The 16,510-nt window shown below is 42.5% G+C and overlaps 1 protein-coding gene across 1 annotated transcript; it reads right to left on the bottom strand.

Moving 5' to 3' along the window:
- Nucleotides 1–151: 151 nt before the first annotated feature.
- On the bottom strand, nucleotides 152–15,940 carry cxxc1a (CXXC finger protein 1a). The gene is made up of 14 exons (XM_080899890.1): nucleotides 15,695–15,940; nucleotides 12,604–12,812; nucleotides 12,417–12,517; nucleotides 10,451–10,593; nucleotides 9,988–10,143; nucleotides 4,673–4,849; nucleotides 4,491–4,592; nucleotides 4,203–4,420; nucleotides 3,052–3,259; nucleotides 2,854–2,964; nucleotides 2,321–2,370; nucleotides 2,145–2,241; nucleotides 1,440–1,592; nucleotides 152–1,348 (listed from the first exon to the last, which is right to left on the bottom strand). Exons 1-14 carry the CDS (start codon nucleotides 15,923–15,925, stop codon nucleotides 1,202–1,204), a joined length of 2,103 nt encoding a protein of 700 aa, XP_080756016.1. The 5' UTR covers nucleotides 15,926–15,940; the 3' UTR covers nucleotides 152–1,201.
- Nucleotides 15,941–16,510: the final 570 nt, after the last annotated feature.

Genomic DNA, 16,510 nt, shown 5'->3' with positions numbered 1-16,510 from the left:
TTCTCATGGATGTTGCATATATTAAATTTTATTAGTCTATTAAAAAAAAACATGTTGGGTAGCCAGTTTAATGTTGTGATGCAGTGGCATTCACTCTGAGAACAGAAAAGCTCAAAATCAGCACAAATAATGAGATATCAAACTTTATTGAAACATTTTGAACAAACAACAACATAATGATAACACTTTGGATAAAAACAGATATAAAAAAACGAGACATCGAGATCGAAATGAAGGGTTTCCTCTCAGAGGGAAATTAAAGTCACACAGAAAAGTTTGACTTTTATCAATATACAACCAAGAGTTCTTTATCAGGACATTTCTTTTTATTTATTTAATTAATTAATTTCACTTGACTTCAGCTCTTTGTGCTTAAAATTTATTTCCTATGCTTACCCGATTGGCTGTTTATTCACTTAGACTGAAACAAGAGCCAATCAAGTCACAGAATCTATCTTTTTTTTGGCTAGCATTTGATTTTTTTTCTTCTATGCTTACTTTTTTTGATGATCCTATGGGGGAAAGTTTAAACTGATATTTACACAATTTTTATTTGAACTGCAACAGGCTCACATTGTAAAAAGAAACCAGGAGGAATGAGTTGTAACAAGATGACTTAGAGATTTATAAAATGTGTGCATCTTTAGTGAACATGTAGTGTTTCATCATCAACCTTAAGACACATTTCCAAAGCACAGCCACATTTCAGATTGGTCGGATGTGGGTAGTATAATACTTGTAGGTTAAACTGAATGAGAGCAGCTTTCCAGGACGAGGAGGACACATAAGCACCTCATGTAGACATCATGGCTCATTCAGGATCAAATGTGATCATATTTGTGTGTCCAGTCATCCCCAGCTTATTAAAACTAACAGTGAGGATACAACTGCCCACAAAGCTAAGCTGAGATCCAGCTTTCATGGCAGCGTTACCTAAGCAGAAGGTTTAGTTGAGTGTCCATCCATGAGCTCAGGTTTCCTACATTTGTAGTGTGAATATGAAATATAAAAACGGTTTGACTTCCTAAAATCAGATGAGGTCTGAGTTTGAATGAGGCTGGAGTCAGAATCAAATCTCTCTTGTTTTTTGTTCACTTGTGAATGAAACATTGCTCTGACTCACCTTCCCACAAATTTCCACAATAAAACTGCAAACGAGCGTTAAACTCATCCAGGAAAACGTCTGCCTGACGTCACCTGTCTACCTGTCCTTGGCAGAGCGCAGGTCAGTGGTGATTGGGTCGTGCTGGATGGTCTGGTGCAACATCAGAGCCAATAAACCGGCTCGGTTGGTCATGGCGGTCCTCAGATTCCTCTCCTGCTCGAACAGCTCGTCCAGTTTATACCACTGACAGAGACAAAGAGAGAGTTAGAAAAGTCCAGGTGTGTCTTAATGTTAATGACGAGGCACTAAATAAAGTTTGTATGAATAGAGATACCACTCGGACTCTCTCCAGGTCGACTTCGGCCCGGCGAAGTTTCTCCCAGCAGTAATGCTTGTTGCACTTCCTCTTAGACACCCGACAGAACTCGCCGGTTGGCTCAAACACATCTTTGACCAGAGGACATCCGCACACCTCGTCTGCTGGGACCTGCAACAGGAAGTCAATAACAAAGAATCAGGAAAATGTCTGCCTGACTTTGAGTCCAGAGCCAGGACCAGAGTCAGCACCAGCTAGTCCAGAGTCAGGACCAGAGTCGGGATCAGCTAGCTCAGAGTCAGAACCAGACTCTGCCTGACTGTCTCCAGAGTCAGGACCAAAGACTCCAGAGTCAATAAAGCGTCAGGAACATCTGAGTCTCTGAGCCCAAAGCCAGGACCAACCAATCCTGACTTTGTACTCTTCTCCAGACTCTGAGTCCAGACTCAGGACCACATGCCACATTAAAACTGTGCAGCATCCAATTTCTGATGTTATGTCCTTTAAAGACTTGAGACAGTAAGTTAACCTGAACAGAGACATGTTTTAAATATCCACAGCTGACAAGTTATGTAAGAGCACACCAACATAATATTTTAGAGCCCCACAGACATTTGCTAAAATAAAAAAAAGTTCTTCATTGAGTTTAAGAAAGGGAGGAAAAGAGCAGCGGATTAAAGCCTTGATCGAGTCATAAGTTGTTTTCTGTAGACATAAACAAACCTTTGGATCTCTGGAGTGTTCAGGACATAAAACCTGCAGCCGCTTACAGTACGTCTTACTTTGAGGGTTGTAGACATCGCAGAATAACCTGGTGGCTCTGAGAGAGACAGAGAGAGATGAGACACAAACAGAGGAACGGGTAAAGACACGAGGGACGGACAGGTGCACGGTCTTACCCCTCTATGCGTGTTGGATACATGGAACCAAACGATGTTTGACTCTCATACTGTCGGACAAAGAAACAGAAAGATCAGATTAAACAGTTTTCCTTGGTGCCTACATTACCCACAATTTACCTCAGAACAGCTGACTGTCATGCCAGGGGATGTAAAACTAGCTGCTGTGCCATAACCACCATATGCCTGCTAATATTCTGACTTCATGTGCAGACTTAGACCAATGGTGTTAAAAGTGGAGGACCTCAGGGGTGCTAGGTTGCATCAATAATCTTTTAGGGAGAACTTATTATCCTCATTTATTATTAAACTCCAGATGAGTAGCTCTTTTAAACAGAAGATTTGAACAGCAGCATTGGGTGAATTTGCTAAAGGTCATTTTTCCAGCTGTCACTGAATTTCACTGGTTTATTGTGGCCTTTGTTCCCACATCGCTGTTATTAATTTCCTGTTTGATCACCTCATTAAGGCAGCTGTAATTCATATCCAGTACAGACCCCAGGTGGACACACTTCCTGTTTCTTTAAGCTAACCTTAGCGTAGCATCGCTCCATATGACGCAGAGCCACCTTCGGATTGACGGGGTGACTGCAGGAAACACAGAAGATCTGAAAGTCTGTGTCGTCACCGTCACCCTCAGTCACCTGCAGAGACAAACAGAGAGAGGAGACTAACTAACAGCTGATCACACTAACAGCGGAGTGCACTGGGTGGCTGCGGTTGCCACAGACCTCCTCGTGCTGTTGGACTTGCTGAAGTTTGGCATTGGCGATGATGCCTTCTAGCTCATGGAAGCGTTTCTCCATCAGCGTGAGACGCATCCTCGCCGCCTGCTGCTCTTTCCTGATCCGCTCCAGCTGTCTGCGTCCAATCTCCTCGGCAATGCAGGGACTCTGCTGCCACTGCTGGATCCTCTGAGGCAGGATCTCATAGATGCGACTGAGAGACAGAGACGAGGCGTCAAAGAACCAACAGATTTCAGAAACATGTACTGGTTCTGAGAAACCAAATTACACCAAGTTAACAGACAATGTCATGTTTGCTTTCTGCATAAGTTTGAGGTCCTGGGTGAAACCCCAGAGTACACAGTAATAAGGTGTACACGGCACCTAATACACAGCACTAGAAGTGCTGGCACAAATCACATTTTGGTGCCATCTCGGGTGGTCGTGCACAATTTTGGCGGTTTTTACCACCAATCTTTTTTACCTGCAGAAGCACAGAATATCGGATTATACAGCAAGGAGATGCTGCAACAGCTTCATGAAACTCTGGAGAAAACCTTGGAGAAAAAAATCGTGGCAGTTTCTTCCCTTTTGGTTTAACTTCTCTTCAATCAGGGATGATGCAGAGGTTTTCTCTGAATAGCAACACCTATCATTTACTACAGCGGTATCTGTGACGATATCACCACCAAAACCAAAGCGGTGAGCATAATATGCTCTCGAATAGTCAGATCTATGCTAAGCAGCTGAGCTGGATGCTGTTAGAAACTGTGTGAGAAGAATGGGAAGCCAGTCAAATTCACATTAGGCAAGTCCTCTCACCTTCTCAGAGCTGCTGCACAGCAAAGTGACTGACCAGAAAAAAAACAATCAATGGCGGCAATGGACGTGTTTCACCTCTGGAAAGATGACCAAAGTTTTGTATTTCAGAAATAACCTGCCAGTTTGTGTTTGGAACAAATAGTATGCACTTCTTTTTTCACGTGTAAAAAGGGTTAATGGACTCAACGGTCCAATTAGATATGGTAGCTGACTTGATACAAGCTTTCTAACTTCAGCATAGAACTGCTGAATTTAGAAACTGCTGAATTCTCTGGCGGGCTTGCCGTGTCAGCCGTGTCGTGTTCACATGAACATTTAGATGATCTCAGACTCACTTGGCGGCGAGCTTCATGCCGCACTCCTCGGAGCAGTATTTGGAGTTGGCCCTCGCCGGCTCGATGCATCCTGGACCCAGACACTGCCTCAAAGCTCCGCCTACTTCTTTTACTCCACCCTCTCCCGCTCGCTCACTGTGCCGCACACGCTCTCTGTGACGCTGCTTCACTTTGTGGCGCCGAGGCTTTGCCTCCTCTTTAGGAACAGACACGGACTTCTGCACGAGGACGGGTGTGTTAGTGACATCATAAGTGACATCTGTGGTCAGGTGATCTAACCGCTCTCACCTTCTTCTCCGGCTTCTTCTCGTGTCTCTTCACGTGTTTCACCTTCACCGCCTTCTTCCTCAGAGAGTCGGACTGAGCATCATCCTCTTCACTGTGCCACACCTGCAACAAGAAGACGTGTCACGCACACAGAAAGTGCCTGCCTGGCAGCTGATTGGTTGGAAACACCTGCACACACTGACCAGGTCTCTGTATCCGGCAGCTTTGTATTGCTCGTACAGCTCCAGCTCACTCTCACTGAAACCCTCCTCCTCGTCATCTTCCTCCTCTTCAGTGTGATGCCCCGGCCCTTTTCTCGACAGGCTCCGCCCCTTGGCACCGCTGCGACTCATCTCCTCATCCTTGACCCGAAGCATCTTCTGCTCAGAGAACATATGCAGAGTAAACAGCATCATTAGCACAGCAATAACGGACATCTGTCTAACGGACATCTTTAACAATCAGAACGAGTTAGCAGTTCACCATCAATTTGAATCCCTTGTTAAAGGTGACACATTATGCCTTTCTTGTCATATATACCTGTATTTATAAAGTATTTTTCTTACCGACTACTCAAAGCCCAGGAATCACTTGCCAACCAGTCTAAGAATACACATTTTTCCCTTGCTATGAGTGCTTGTATCAAGTCCAACATGTTGGACCACTCACAAACATTACATGCATGATGTCATGCGAGAAACGTCTAAAGCTAGAACAAAAGTATGGAGCGGGAAACAACCATCCTCCACTCTAAAAAGCCCCATCGCTACGGTAACCAGAGACAAAGATCCAGAACTTTAATCTCACAGTTGTAATCGATACACGGACTGATGTCAATGTGTAACTCTTTTCATCTTACTGACGAATCAAAGCGCTTTAATGTTTTACTCAAAGAATCTGAAAACTATAGGAGAACTGTGTAACAGCAAAGATGGTGGGAGAAGAATGCATTTCAGGGTCAAAGTCGGAAAACTTTTAGCAGCTTCTTTAAAATCAGGTTTGAATAATGATTTTATAGAAGCTTTAAAAAAAAAAATCCAGGTTACTTGTGAAATTAAAGTTAATTTATATAATTCTTCAAGAGAACTGTTCAAATAAATGCCCAGAGGGATTTTGAGATGACTGCCAAGTGCAGAGATCTGCTCCTAGATCAGACCCGGGCATCGTATGGACCAGCAGCCACGTGTGCCATCAAAGGGAAATGGGATTCAAATTTTAAATAATTAAATAATCATGTAGTTTGTGCCATTTAAACCACCAAACAGTCTTTGATCAACTCTCCATTAGATAATGCCTTAATGATTTTTTTTTTTTTTTACAGTTTTGTGGGAAACTATAACACAACTTTGGTGCTTTTATTTTGAAGGCAAAAAAAAAAGAATTTATGTTAGTGTATGCAAGCAAATGCAGCTTTGCTGTAAATGCACTGGACGTTTATGAGATACGTGACTCGACAGGAACTCTGACAGGGAGTGTTTTTTCCCACACAGGTAACTACACGCTTGGATAGGCTGAAATGGAACAAGCTGGAAGGTGTGGATGCGAGACAGAGTGACTGAAATTGGCATTTCTGCAGTGCAGTACACACCAGCAGGTGTTGAGTAACCAGCACTAAAAATTAACCATGCTGCTAATGTGTTAACCAAAATAGTTAACTACATCAGGGCAGGCGCACTGAACCACAGACAGGCAGTTGCACTTTTAGAGCAGCATAAGGCTAAACATAGTGATATAAGCTACCGCATCGCTATCAGGTGGCTCAGCCTGGGCAAAGGGCAAAAAAGAGGGTTTTGTGAAAAGAAAGGACACTCCAGAGCTCTCAGACACAGAACATAAGGCAGATCTTGAATTTGCTGTTGACATGTATGCATGAATGGACTAAATACAGCACTGTAAGCACACATACAATGTACAGGCCGATGAAGGCTTTCATAAAAAAAAGTTTCTCATCAGAGACATGCCAACAGTGAAAGAAGCCATAACATCAGCTTATCGCTTCAGATGGTACTCATGTATGTTAGGAGTCCTGCATGATGAGTTTTCAAGGCAATCTGAAGACTTCAAAACAGTTACGAGTGAATTGTCCTCAGCTGCAGTGTTGATCATGCATCCAGTGAACTCAGTGACCTGCAGTCTGATTCGCTGCTAGCAGAGCACTTCAAGTCAGATTTTTATTCTTCTCTCAAAGAGGAGAACTTTGCACACATAAGGACACATACTCAGAAGATGTTAGCTCTCTTAAAGCTAAGATCCACCTTTAAATGTAAACAAACATTTTCACTGAGGAAGCTTAACAAATCCTGATACAGATGCTCTCAGCAACAGTCACCTGTCTGCCGTGCTTTGCATTCCCAGCTCAGACATTGAACCAAACTTTGAAATCAACTGGTCAAGCTTAAAAAGGCTAGAGTTCTCTCCCCGAAGAACAGAAAAAACCTGAAAATCTGCAGATGAAATAATTAAACTACAGGAAAAACAGCAACAACTTTGCATATCTTTGAAATTCTCTGGTTTCTCATGTGGCCACTTGGGAAAATGATTTGCCCACCTGCTCCAGAATGAATCCTCAGATCTACAGTGACTATAAGATTGTAGATCCATCACCCCTAAAGCAAAGAAGCCCAACAACAGAAAAACCAGGAAATACGAACCATTTATGTGAAATAAAAATTCTGTAATATTCATCCTCTAACTAGATGCAACATGGAAATCAAAGATGAATTCTGCTGCATCATTTCCACATTTAAAGGGAACTTTTCTAGCAGTTACCAAAGTGCTGCAGTATACATTTCACCTGTTTGATTAACATTTTAGGAAACTACAAAACTCTGATGTGCATATTTGATTTGTTCTGTCATTGATTTAAATAACCAGCATTAACTACCTTTTGTCAGAGTTACCTGTGTGCTGCTCCAGTCCTTCCTGGTTGAACAAAACAGGAAATAGAGGGTGGAGCTGGTTAAAATGCAGAGGGGTAGCAAATGGACCAAACCACTCGCTGTGACAGCACGGGGGGTGGGGGATCTGTGTACCGAGTTTAGTTATTGTCTCTGTGGTTTTTCCCCTTTGTGTTTAACAGGCGTTCCTTTGCTGCGTTCAGTCCTCGCTCTTCTGGTTAGACCAGTTCTTCTTTTGTTATCTTTTTCTGAGCAGTGCTCTGTTCAGCTGACCTTCTTTATGGACACAGCTATTTGCTAACCTCGACTTTTTCCTTCCTTTGTTGTTTTAATGTGACTTTGTGATCGCCTGGGTTAAATAAACACCCAGCTTGCAGCTGAACTACCTGTGTCTGTAGTTTGACTGAAAGTCTCCAACATTTTTTGTCTTTTTCTCCCTCAAGTCTTAAAAAAAGAACTGGATCAATTTCCTACCACAACTTGAACCTGAAAAAAAGACGCTTTAAAAAGTTCTTGAAACCATGAAATCATTTACAAAGATTTGCAAGGCTAAAGCTTTTGCCCTGACTTTACAGTTTCAGTTATACAGTGTACCTTGAACTCTTGAACCTCTTTTAAATGTGTCATTCCTCTGCTACCCTGTGCTGGTCAGTGTTTACGGCCTGACTCACTCATTTACAAAAGCAAATATGAAGGATCGCTGCTGCCAAGACTGCGTGCAGCCAAAGCTCAGCAACATGACGATTCATCAGTCCCAGTCAGGCTGCAGTAATGTATTTACTGTGGTGGGCCAAGAGTGCCAAAATGAATTAATCAAATACATCAGTAAATAATTAATTAAATATGTCAATAATTAATGACAATTAAAAATATTAATTAACTGATTAATTGTGACAGCAATTACTTAGATAAATACATAATTAATTAAATATGTATTTAATTAATTTTAATTGGAAATAAAAATCTAATAATTTATTAAATGATAAGATAAGATAATAAGAAGATAAGAAGAAGAAGACAAGAACAATGAAAGGCAGTTCGGCGTCTCTCCATTAGCAGTATGTAGATTTTTTTACATTAAAATTGCTTTAGAATAAAAGATAAAAGATACATAGATATATACACCTGTATACAAGTTATATATGCTGTAAGGTGCATTGCAAAGGAGCAGGTGCAATATAAGGTACAATGTAATCTTTGGTAGTGCACATTGAGTAAGAGGTTGGTTGCATTATTATAATAAATTATATTAATTAGACCTGCTATTAATTATGATAAAGACGGTTCATAAATAGAATATTTAAAAGTAACAAATTAAAATTGAATGAATTATGTATATATTTACTTAATATATGATACATTTAATAAGTTAGTTAACCCTTTAAGACCTACCATAGAACCAAGTCCGCCAGAGCTTACTTTATATTTTTACATGCTGTAGTGCCATTTTTGGGAGCATTTCAAGTTGCTATACATCAATACAACTGTTATAGCCCATATTTTAATAATATGTATGCATTAAGTCCATAGTAACTACATTAATTGCAAAAAAGTGCAATAAACTACAAAAAAATTTAAAATCGTTTTTGTTTTTTTTTTACATATATTTCTACTTGGAGAAATTTAAGAGGTTTATCCCTCAAAACTTTAAATACAAAAAAGTTGCAAAAAATAGTTTACAACAGGAAATTTATTTTGAGTGTCTTCATAGTTTTATTTTTGAGATACACCAATTTTTATATACACTGCAGGAAAAATGAAAAACAATCCTATGATGCAAATTTGCAAAGAAAACAGCAGGTGCATCAAAATAAACTATTTCCAGCTGTGCAATTCGAGTTCTAAGCATCCCAGAAACTATTCAGAAAAGCATAAAGTCAAACATGACTTATAAAAACACCAGTATAGGCTCTTAAGGCCTACAAGTAAAAAACTAAATTTTCCGCGAAAATGACGTCACTTCTGGTTTCGGGCAGGAAATGGTGGACATGCGATCATTCACGCTGACGTCTGTTTCAATGTGGGAAGTGTTACGAACAGCTGATCGGATCGGCAAATCGTGTTTCTGGAATATTATGTTTTTGTTGCTGCAAGCGCTTTTTATGCAATTTTTGCAAAACTTTATGTGGAAGGAAACCGTGACCGAGGACAAGCTGATGGCATAAGATGTAAGTACAACTCCTCCGGTTTCATATGCAAAAAAAATTATTGCGCTAGCTTATGCGGTTGCAGTGCTACCGGGATTTAAAAATAGTTACACAAAAAAGAGCGTGCCCACTCTGACCGGCTTCAAAGGGTTAATGATGGAGTTCTTTAAGTCATTTTGGCACTTGTGGCCCTTCATAAGAAAGTAACCAGCTATGTTATTAGTATTCTGCAATTAGACAAAAAAATGTAATGAAACTGTCTACTGGTGACCTGCTGTGGTTTTGACTGTTAAATTTTCTCATGTATGAGCACCGGCTGTAGCGCTGTGAAGACATGACATGTGTAAGTGTAAAACAAAGCGCGCACACACACACGTACACAAATCGATCACACTGTCTGCCTCAGTTTCAGGGATTTTTATTTCCCTCCACTCGCACATTTTCACTGTATGACAATGAGGTTTATTCACGTACCCGGGCTCGGACCTCACACTGCCGGAGCCGGCACTTCTGTCTGATTTTGTTCGGGCCTCCAAACTTCTTCATGTCTTTACAGAAGTCGCACTGAGCGCAGTCCTCCGTCCTCAGGCAGGCGTCACACTCTCCACACATCCTCGCCGAACGCTTGATCTGGAAAAACGAACAAGGAAACCGAAGCGGTATGAACGGCATCGACACTCCAAGTCTCCCGCGAAAACCCGGATTGTGGCTGGAGCTTCAACCTAAGCACTTAAAGGACTTAAAAGTTTGAAAATTCATATGTAAGAGCAGCTAAAATTGTCAGCTGATGGATACGGAAAGGAAGAAGTTGAAGGTTAAGATACTTTAACTAGTAGCAGGTAAAAGTTAGTTTGACCCTCTGAGGTGTAAGTCAGCCTAACCCCAGCCTGAGCAGTTAAAGTGCTGGCTGAACTGTGTCATGTGATCTCTTGGGTACCTGTGAGCCCCGCCTCTTGTCAGTCTTCTGCTGGGGGGTGGAGCTTCCATCTCCATCAGTTTTATCATCTCTCTCCGGTTCCGACTCTCTCTCCTCCTTCATCTTCTTCTGACGGTATTTAATCTCCAGCGAAGAGTCTCTGTCTGCAGACAACACAACGCACAGATCACAGCTTTAACACCTGAAGAGGACCAACTGTGCTCTTCAACAGCTCGAGGTTTTTATTCTGAGACTAGAGAAACATTACAGGATTTATAGTTTAAAAACCTCCTTCACGTTAAAGTGGCTCTTTTGATCAGCTTGTCCTGTACAAACCAGTTTTTCTCATCTGTGGAACATTGGCCATCTCAAATACACTGCACAAAAAAGTCATAGGAGACACAACAGATGTCAATGGGAGAAAAAATTATGGTGCTGGATATCTGATAAAACTGGGTAATGTGTAAGGAAAAAAAAGGATTGGGGGGGGGGGGGGGGGGGTGTCCTCTCAGATCTGGACCCGGACATCACTGATCTCCTGGACAGTCTGAAGTGCAACCTGGCAGATGGGCAGAAGCATGATGTCCCAGAGGTGTCCTAATGGATTTATGTCAGTCAAATATAGGGACAGTCAATGGTATCAATTCATTCATCCTCCTGGAGCTGCCTGCATGCTCTCACCACATGAGGTTGGGCATTGTCGTGCAGTAAGAGGAACCCAGGATCCCCTGCACCACTGTAGGGTCTGACAGTGGGTCCAAGGATTTAATGGCCTGTAGAGGTCTGTGCATCCCTCCATGGATAAGACTCCACAGACCATCACTGATAAGCAGTGAGTGCAGGAGCCTCAGACATTGACACCAGTGCTCTACAGGAAGTCATTTTGTAGCTCTGACAGTGCCCATCCTGTTCCTCCGTGCACAAAGGAGCAGATACCGGTGCTGCTGATGGGTTTCTAGTCCCTATCCAGCTCTCTGAGAGTCACTGTAAGTCTCCTGGAATCTCCTCCATGCTCCTGAGACTGTGCTGGGAGTCACAGCAGACCTTCTGGCAATGGCACGTATTAAATGTGCAACTTCTGTAGGGTCCAGATTAGGGCTGTGCGATACGACCAAAATCTCATATCCCAATATAAGACATTTATTGTCCCAACAACGAGATTTATCACAAAAATTTTACATTTTCTGTAAATTCTGTGAACTGGGCAACTCGACTTGCGTGAAGAGTTTTCAGCTGGGCGTCGTGTGCCTGGAGTCAAGTTTTCTTTGTGAGTATTTATTACTCGTGCTGCGGGGAAAGCCTGTTCTAAGGTTTATTTTTTAGCACATGACGGCTCTTTTTAGCGTCTCATCTGTAAACACTCTGCATACTATTTCACATGATTCAGTTTATTTTGAAAAATCTCAACAGGATCTTCAGCTTTATTGTGAAAGGTCTATGTGGAAAATAAACAAGCGGATGGCAGAGCCATCGTTGTTGGTAACGACAACGCATAAAAACAGTCGCTTGTCCGTCTGTAGTGTGGTTATATGAAAATATAAGAGAAAGAGAGAACTTTAAGAAATTCTACAGTGACCATCAAAACGATTAAAAAACATTGCCATAAACTGTTTATTTTGGGACACCACGGAACAAACGATAGCTCCTCTAGTACACCTGTTGTTAGTTTCATTAGTTTCTTAGTTGCCCCTTGGGGATAAATAAAGTCTCTCTGATTCTGATTAACACCAGAGCAGCTGAAACTGATTCACGACCTCTTCTGCTCCTTAAGTGACCACATCCATATCCCAGAGGTTTGATGCTAAACCTTTGAGCAGTGTATATATGACACAAAATGAGAAAAACTATAAAAAATCCCCTTTAAGCTAGTTTAAAGAGGATTTCTGTAAATGAATTCAGTCTTAAAGCAAATATTCAGAGGTCTATTTTTATCAGTGGACTAATACACATTATGTTTTCTTCCAGCTCAGAGAGGAGGGACACTGACTTCTGCAGGGCGGGCAGTACCACACTCTGATGGCTTTGGCTGCCTTCTCCGAAACTCCAATACAGTCTCCATGAAACCACTCCGTGCAGCTGTCGCACCCTCTGACGGACACACAGACAGACAGGTTAGGGTTAACAGCTGTGTTTGTTTGTTTATTGTTTACAGATAAATAAATAAAGTGTGTTACATCATGAAGCAGTTGATATCTGGTTTCCTGCAGACACAGTAAACCGGAGCGCTCATGGTGTCCATGGGAAATCTGCCCCGTCCTCCTCCTCCGTCACCTTCTTCACCTCCCTCCACTTTTCCTCCTCTTCCTCCCCCCTCCTCCCCTTCCTCCCCTTCCTCCCCCTCCTCCTCATCCGGGGCTCGCTCTGCTCCTGCAGCCTCTTCAGACTGACAAACAAACAAGAAACACACAAACCTGAGAAGAGTTCATCATCAGAGATCTCACTCGGTTTTACTACAAAGAGGATTCGTCTTCTGTGTTCATCGCGAAAGACCAGCACCAACACAAACTGGAGTAGCCCACGTTACTGGTTGGTCCACATTATTCTGACGGTGCCCCCCTCAGAGCATCGCAGCCTGCAGAGCTGTGTGTGGCACCAGCAGACTGCTCTGTGTTGTGCTTACCTGAGCAGATTATCCAGAGTCTTTTTTGGCTTCAAACAGGCTAAACTTTATTAATATAAGACATATTTTCCAGCCCTACTGACCAAAGTACCCACATCCTTTAGCCCTTTTAATACTATATTACAGTACAGTGCTTTTCCTGTAACACTCATACCACTGGGTTGTCTGTAGCAGCTACAAACCCTAAAAAGTGAAATGTAAATAAAAACAGAATGCAATGACTTAGAAATATCATAAACCCAGATTTTATTCACAACAGTGAATAAACTGTTTAGACTGAGACATTTTACTATTTCATCTAATATTCTGAACATTTTGCAACCAGTCAGATTTAACTGGGAACATGTCAGTGACATGTTTGGGTATAAAAAGAGCCTCGCAGAGGGGCCGCGTTTCACTCTTCAGAGTTACACTTTCAGAATAATGCTGCTCAACATAAATATTCCATCATCTGCAGTCCGTAATATCATCAGATAATCTGAAGAAATCTCTGTGTGCAGTGGACAAGGCCAAAAATTGGATGCCTGTGATGTTCAGACCCACAAATCTCTGAGCCAAAGCTGGACTGAGACAGTGGAAAAACTGATCTGAGGTCAGCAGTATCAACATTTTAAATTATTTCTGGAAAATATGGACGCCATGTCCCTCGGACTAAGGAGGAGCGGGACCATCCAGCCTGTTATCAGCACTCAGTTCAAAAGCCTCTGAGGGTACAGGAGTCCATTAGTGCCTTTGGAATTGAACACTTGCACATCTGTAACCATGAGTGCAGAAAGGTATACACAAGTTTTAGAGCATCAAATGCTCCCATCCAGGGAAGGCCTTGGATATTTCACTAAAATAATGCTAAGTAGGGCTGCCACGATTAGTCGACTAGTCACGATTACGTCGACTATCAAAATTGTCAACGACTAATTTAATAGACGACTCGACGTTTGAAGCTTTGTAAGATCCTGAAAGACGCAGGAATAAGCAGCAGGATTTAAGTGTAATAACGGACTGAAACAGAAGATGGCAGCACTGCATATACAAGGATGCCAGCTGCCGTTAAACTCTGAAGAAGAAGAAATTCAGGGGCCCCATTTGTAGGCCGATTCTGTCACAGCGACGAAGGCTGTCCAAATTCGAAGACTCCTCCAAACGCGGCCGACAAATGCATCCTTCATTTCCCCAGATTTGAAGGATGGGTCGGGTGTATCCATCGTGGCCCAACCTATCCCAGAATTCCTAGCGCGGCCCAGCCAATTCCAGTTTCCAACAATGGCGGCAGCTACTTAGTTTTAATATTACTCATATTACTCTGTCTGGGTCACAAAATAAACATTTAAAATATTTTCAGGCGAGAATGTAGCTGTGTAAACTTCAAATATCTGCTCGGTTTATCAAGACATCATATATTTGTAAAAGCGCCCCGACGTTTTCGGAGACGTCTGCTACCCACCAGCTCGATAGCTAACCGGGGTTCAAGGCTCACTAAAGCCAGTGAGAACATTGAACTCCCAGTACATCGTTTTCGGGGGACTGGGAATCTATCCTACCTCACAAATCATCCTACCCGTTGTTTCTGCGCATTCGCGTAACACAACTCCCAAATTTACATAATTTTTAACCCATTGTGAACACTTATTATGGTTATGGTTTGGATTAGTCAAAAGTCGCTGTCAAATTATAATACGTGTAGGACGATTTCTCAGAACAGCGGCACTGCTGAGCAGCTAGAAACCCACTCCCCCTGAGGAACCTGGATTCAGAAGAAACGTGACAGGAAACTCCAGACCCGGTTCAGGACCTAAAAAATACTCCTCTGAGACCTGCGGATCCCTGGACTAGATTACTACTGAGACTGTGGAGCGGCTTTTATTTGGAAAATGTAAAAAATCTAGATCTCATCAGACCAGTTTCAGGTCTAAGAACAGTTTTATTTAATACATTTGATCTATACTCTAACACCTGGATTAAACCCCAGAGACCAAAGTCCAGACACAAAACCAGGACCCGGAGGCTCATTCGATCTGTTTATAACTCAACAATATCCACAAAAACAAGGCGCAGTCTGTTATCGCACTAAGTCTGTATTACATTGGTCTACAGGATCCACACAAATTCATTCACATCAATTAAGACATCACTGTCTGTTTAACATTAATAACTAATATTTCCCTGTCCGAGCCACCAAAGGTGTGCAGAAGCAAAGACTGCACACAACGACATCAGACTGAAAGTGTGGTGTGTTACTCATTTTACCTCTTTATTTGCATCATGAATTGATTGTCGGAAGTAACTGCAAGGTAAAGGAAAACAGAAGCATGTGAAACAGACGAGCCTGCATTAAAACCACTAAAGTGTCCTTTAAAAAACCCGCCTGGTGACACCTGAAACCCGCCACCGTGCAGTGATTTAACAGCTGATTTCTCCACATGCAGCCTGCACGAACCACGTGACAGCATCTCCAGTCCTCCCTGATCACCAGCTTTAACCTCCTGCAGAAGCAGAGCTCTCCTCACGCCTCTGCTGCTCCGCTCCGACCAGACTCCGTTTACTTTTCTGCAGATTTTAGCCGCGTTTAGGCTGCAGGATGGAGAAAAAGAGAGCTGCTCCTCTCTTCTCCTCCATCAGTACAACGTGACAAACAAACCCGGACTCACCATGAGCTGCTGCAGCTGCTGTGAATTCACAGAAGAAGAAGGAGAAGGAGGAGGAGAAGAGTCGCTTCTCCGGTTGAAGCTGCAGCCTCTCGCTCGTTTTACAAGCTCACCAAAAATCTGCAAAAATCTCTTTGTGTCCGCATCATTATTGTTTTCCTCTTCTGTAGTTTTGACCGAGGAGCACAAACGGCGTGTGTGTGTCGCCACCTGCTGGAGGGGAGGCTGTGACATTAGAACACGCGTTTGGGTTTTTGGAGGTAATTTAAGCCTGCAGACAAAACCGTGAAGACTGAGAGGTACCAAAGTGCAGGGAGCTGCAGTGACTCAGATCTGAAGGGTCACATGACACTTTACACGAGAATAAAACTGATCTCTGATGTTTGGACTCCAGTCTGTGAACACAGCGATAACACAGTGAACAGGTTTCTCAGGAGCAATCCTTCCTCAGGTCTACAGGAGGAAAACAGGCTGTATAAATCATGTGAATGAGCATGCACATGTGTTTGTTGTCTTTAAATGATTAACACCTGTCCCAGCTGCTACTGCGACACTTATTAATTATTAATTATTAAGTTTACGGCTCACTTGTGAGCAGCTTGTGACTGTTTTGGTCTGAAATCTTCTGATGTTGTTTAATAGAAACAATCATCATAAACTCGAGACTCGGCTCTTTGCAGCTTTCCTTTCACACCATTGGACTGTTTCATCATGAAGTGCAGTTCTCCCTGCGTCCAGCAGGTGGCAGCAGTGAAGCACATTCAAGCCTCCGCCGGCAGCTCAACATCTGCTGAAACATCTGGAATTACTCCTGAGTCC

This window comes from Rhamphochromis sp. 'chilingali' (assembly GCF_963969265.1).
Source record: "Rhamphochromis sp. 'chilingali' genome assembly, chromosome: 12".
NCBI lineage: Eukaryota > Metazoa > Chordata > Actinopteri > Cichliformes > Cichlidae > Rhamphochromis > Rhamphochromis sp. 'chilingali'.
The sequence above is the reverse complement of the archived record's forward strand: the minus strand, read 5'-3'. Positions and strand labels throughout refer to the sequence as shown.

Bases quoted from the DNA above. Each gene is read 5' to 3' on its own strand.
- cxxc1a (XM_080899890.1), bottom strand. From the start codon at position 15,925: ATGTCACAGCCTCCCCTCCAGCAGGTGGCGACACACACACGCCGTTTG. The intron at 2,242-2,320 runs GTAAGACCGTGC...TGTCTCTCTCAG, and splicing joins TATCCAACACGCATAGAGGG to AGCCACCAGGTTATTCTGCG. The intron at 1,349-1,439 runs GTATCTCTATTC...TGTCTCTGTCAG, and splicing joins ACCTGGAGAGAGTCCGAGTG to TGGTATAAACTGGACGAGCT.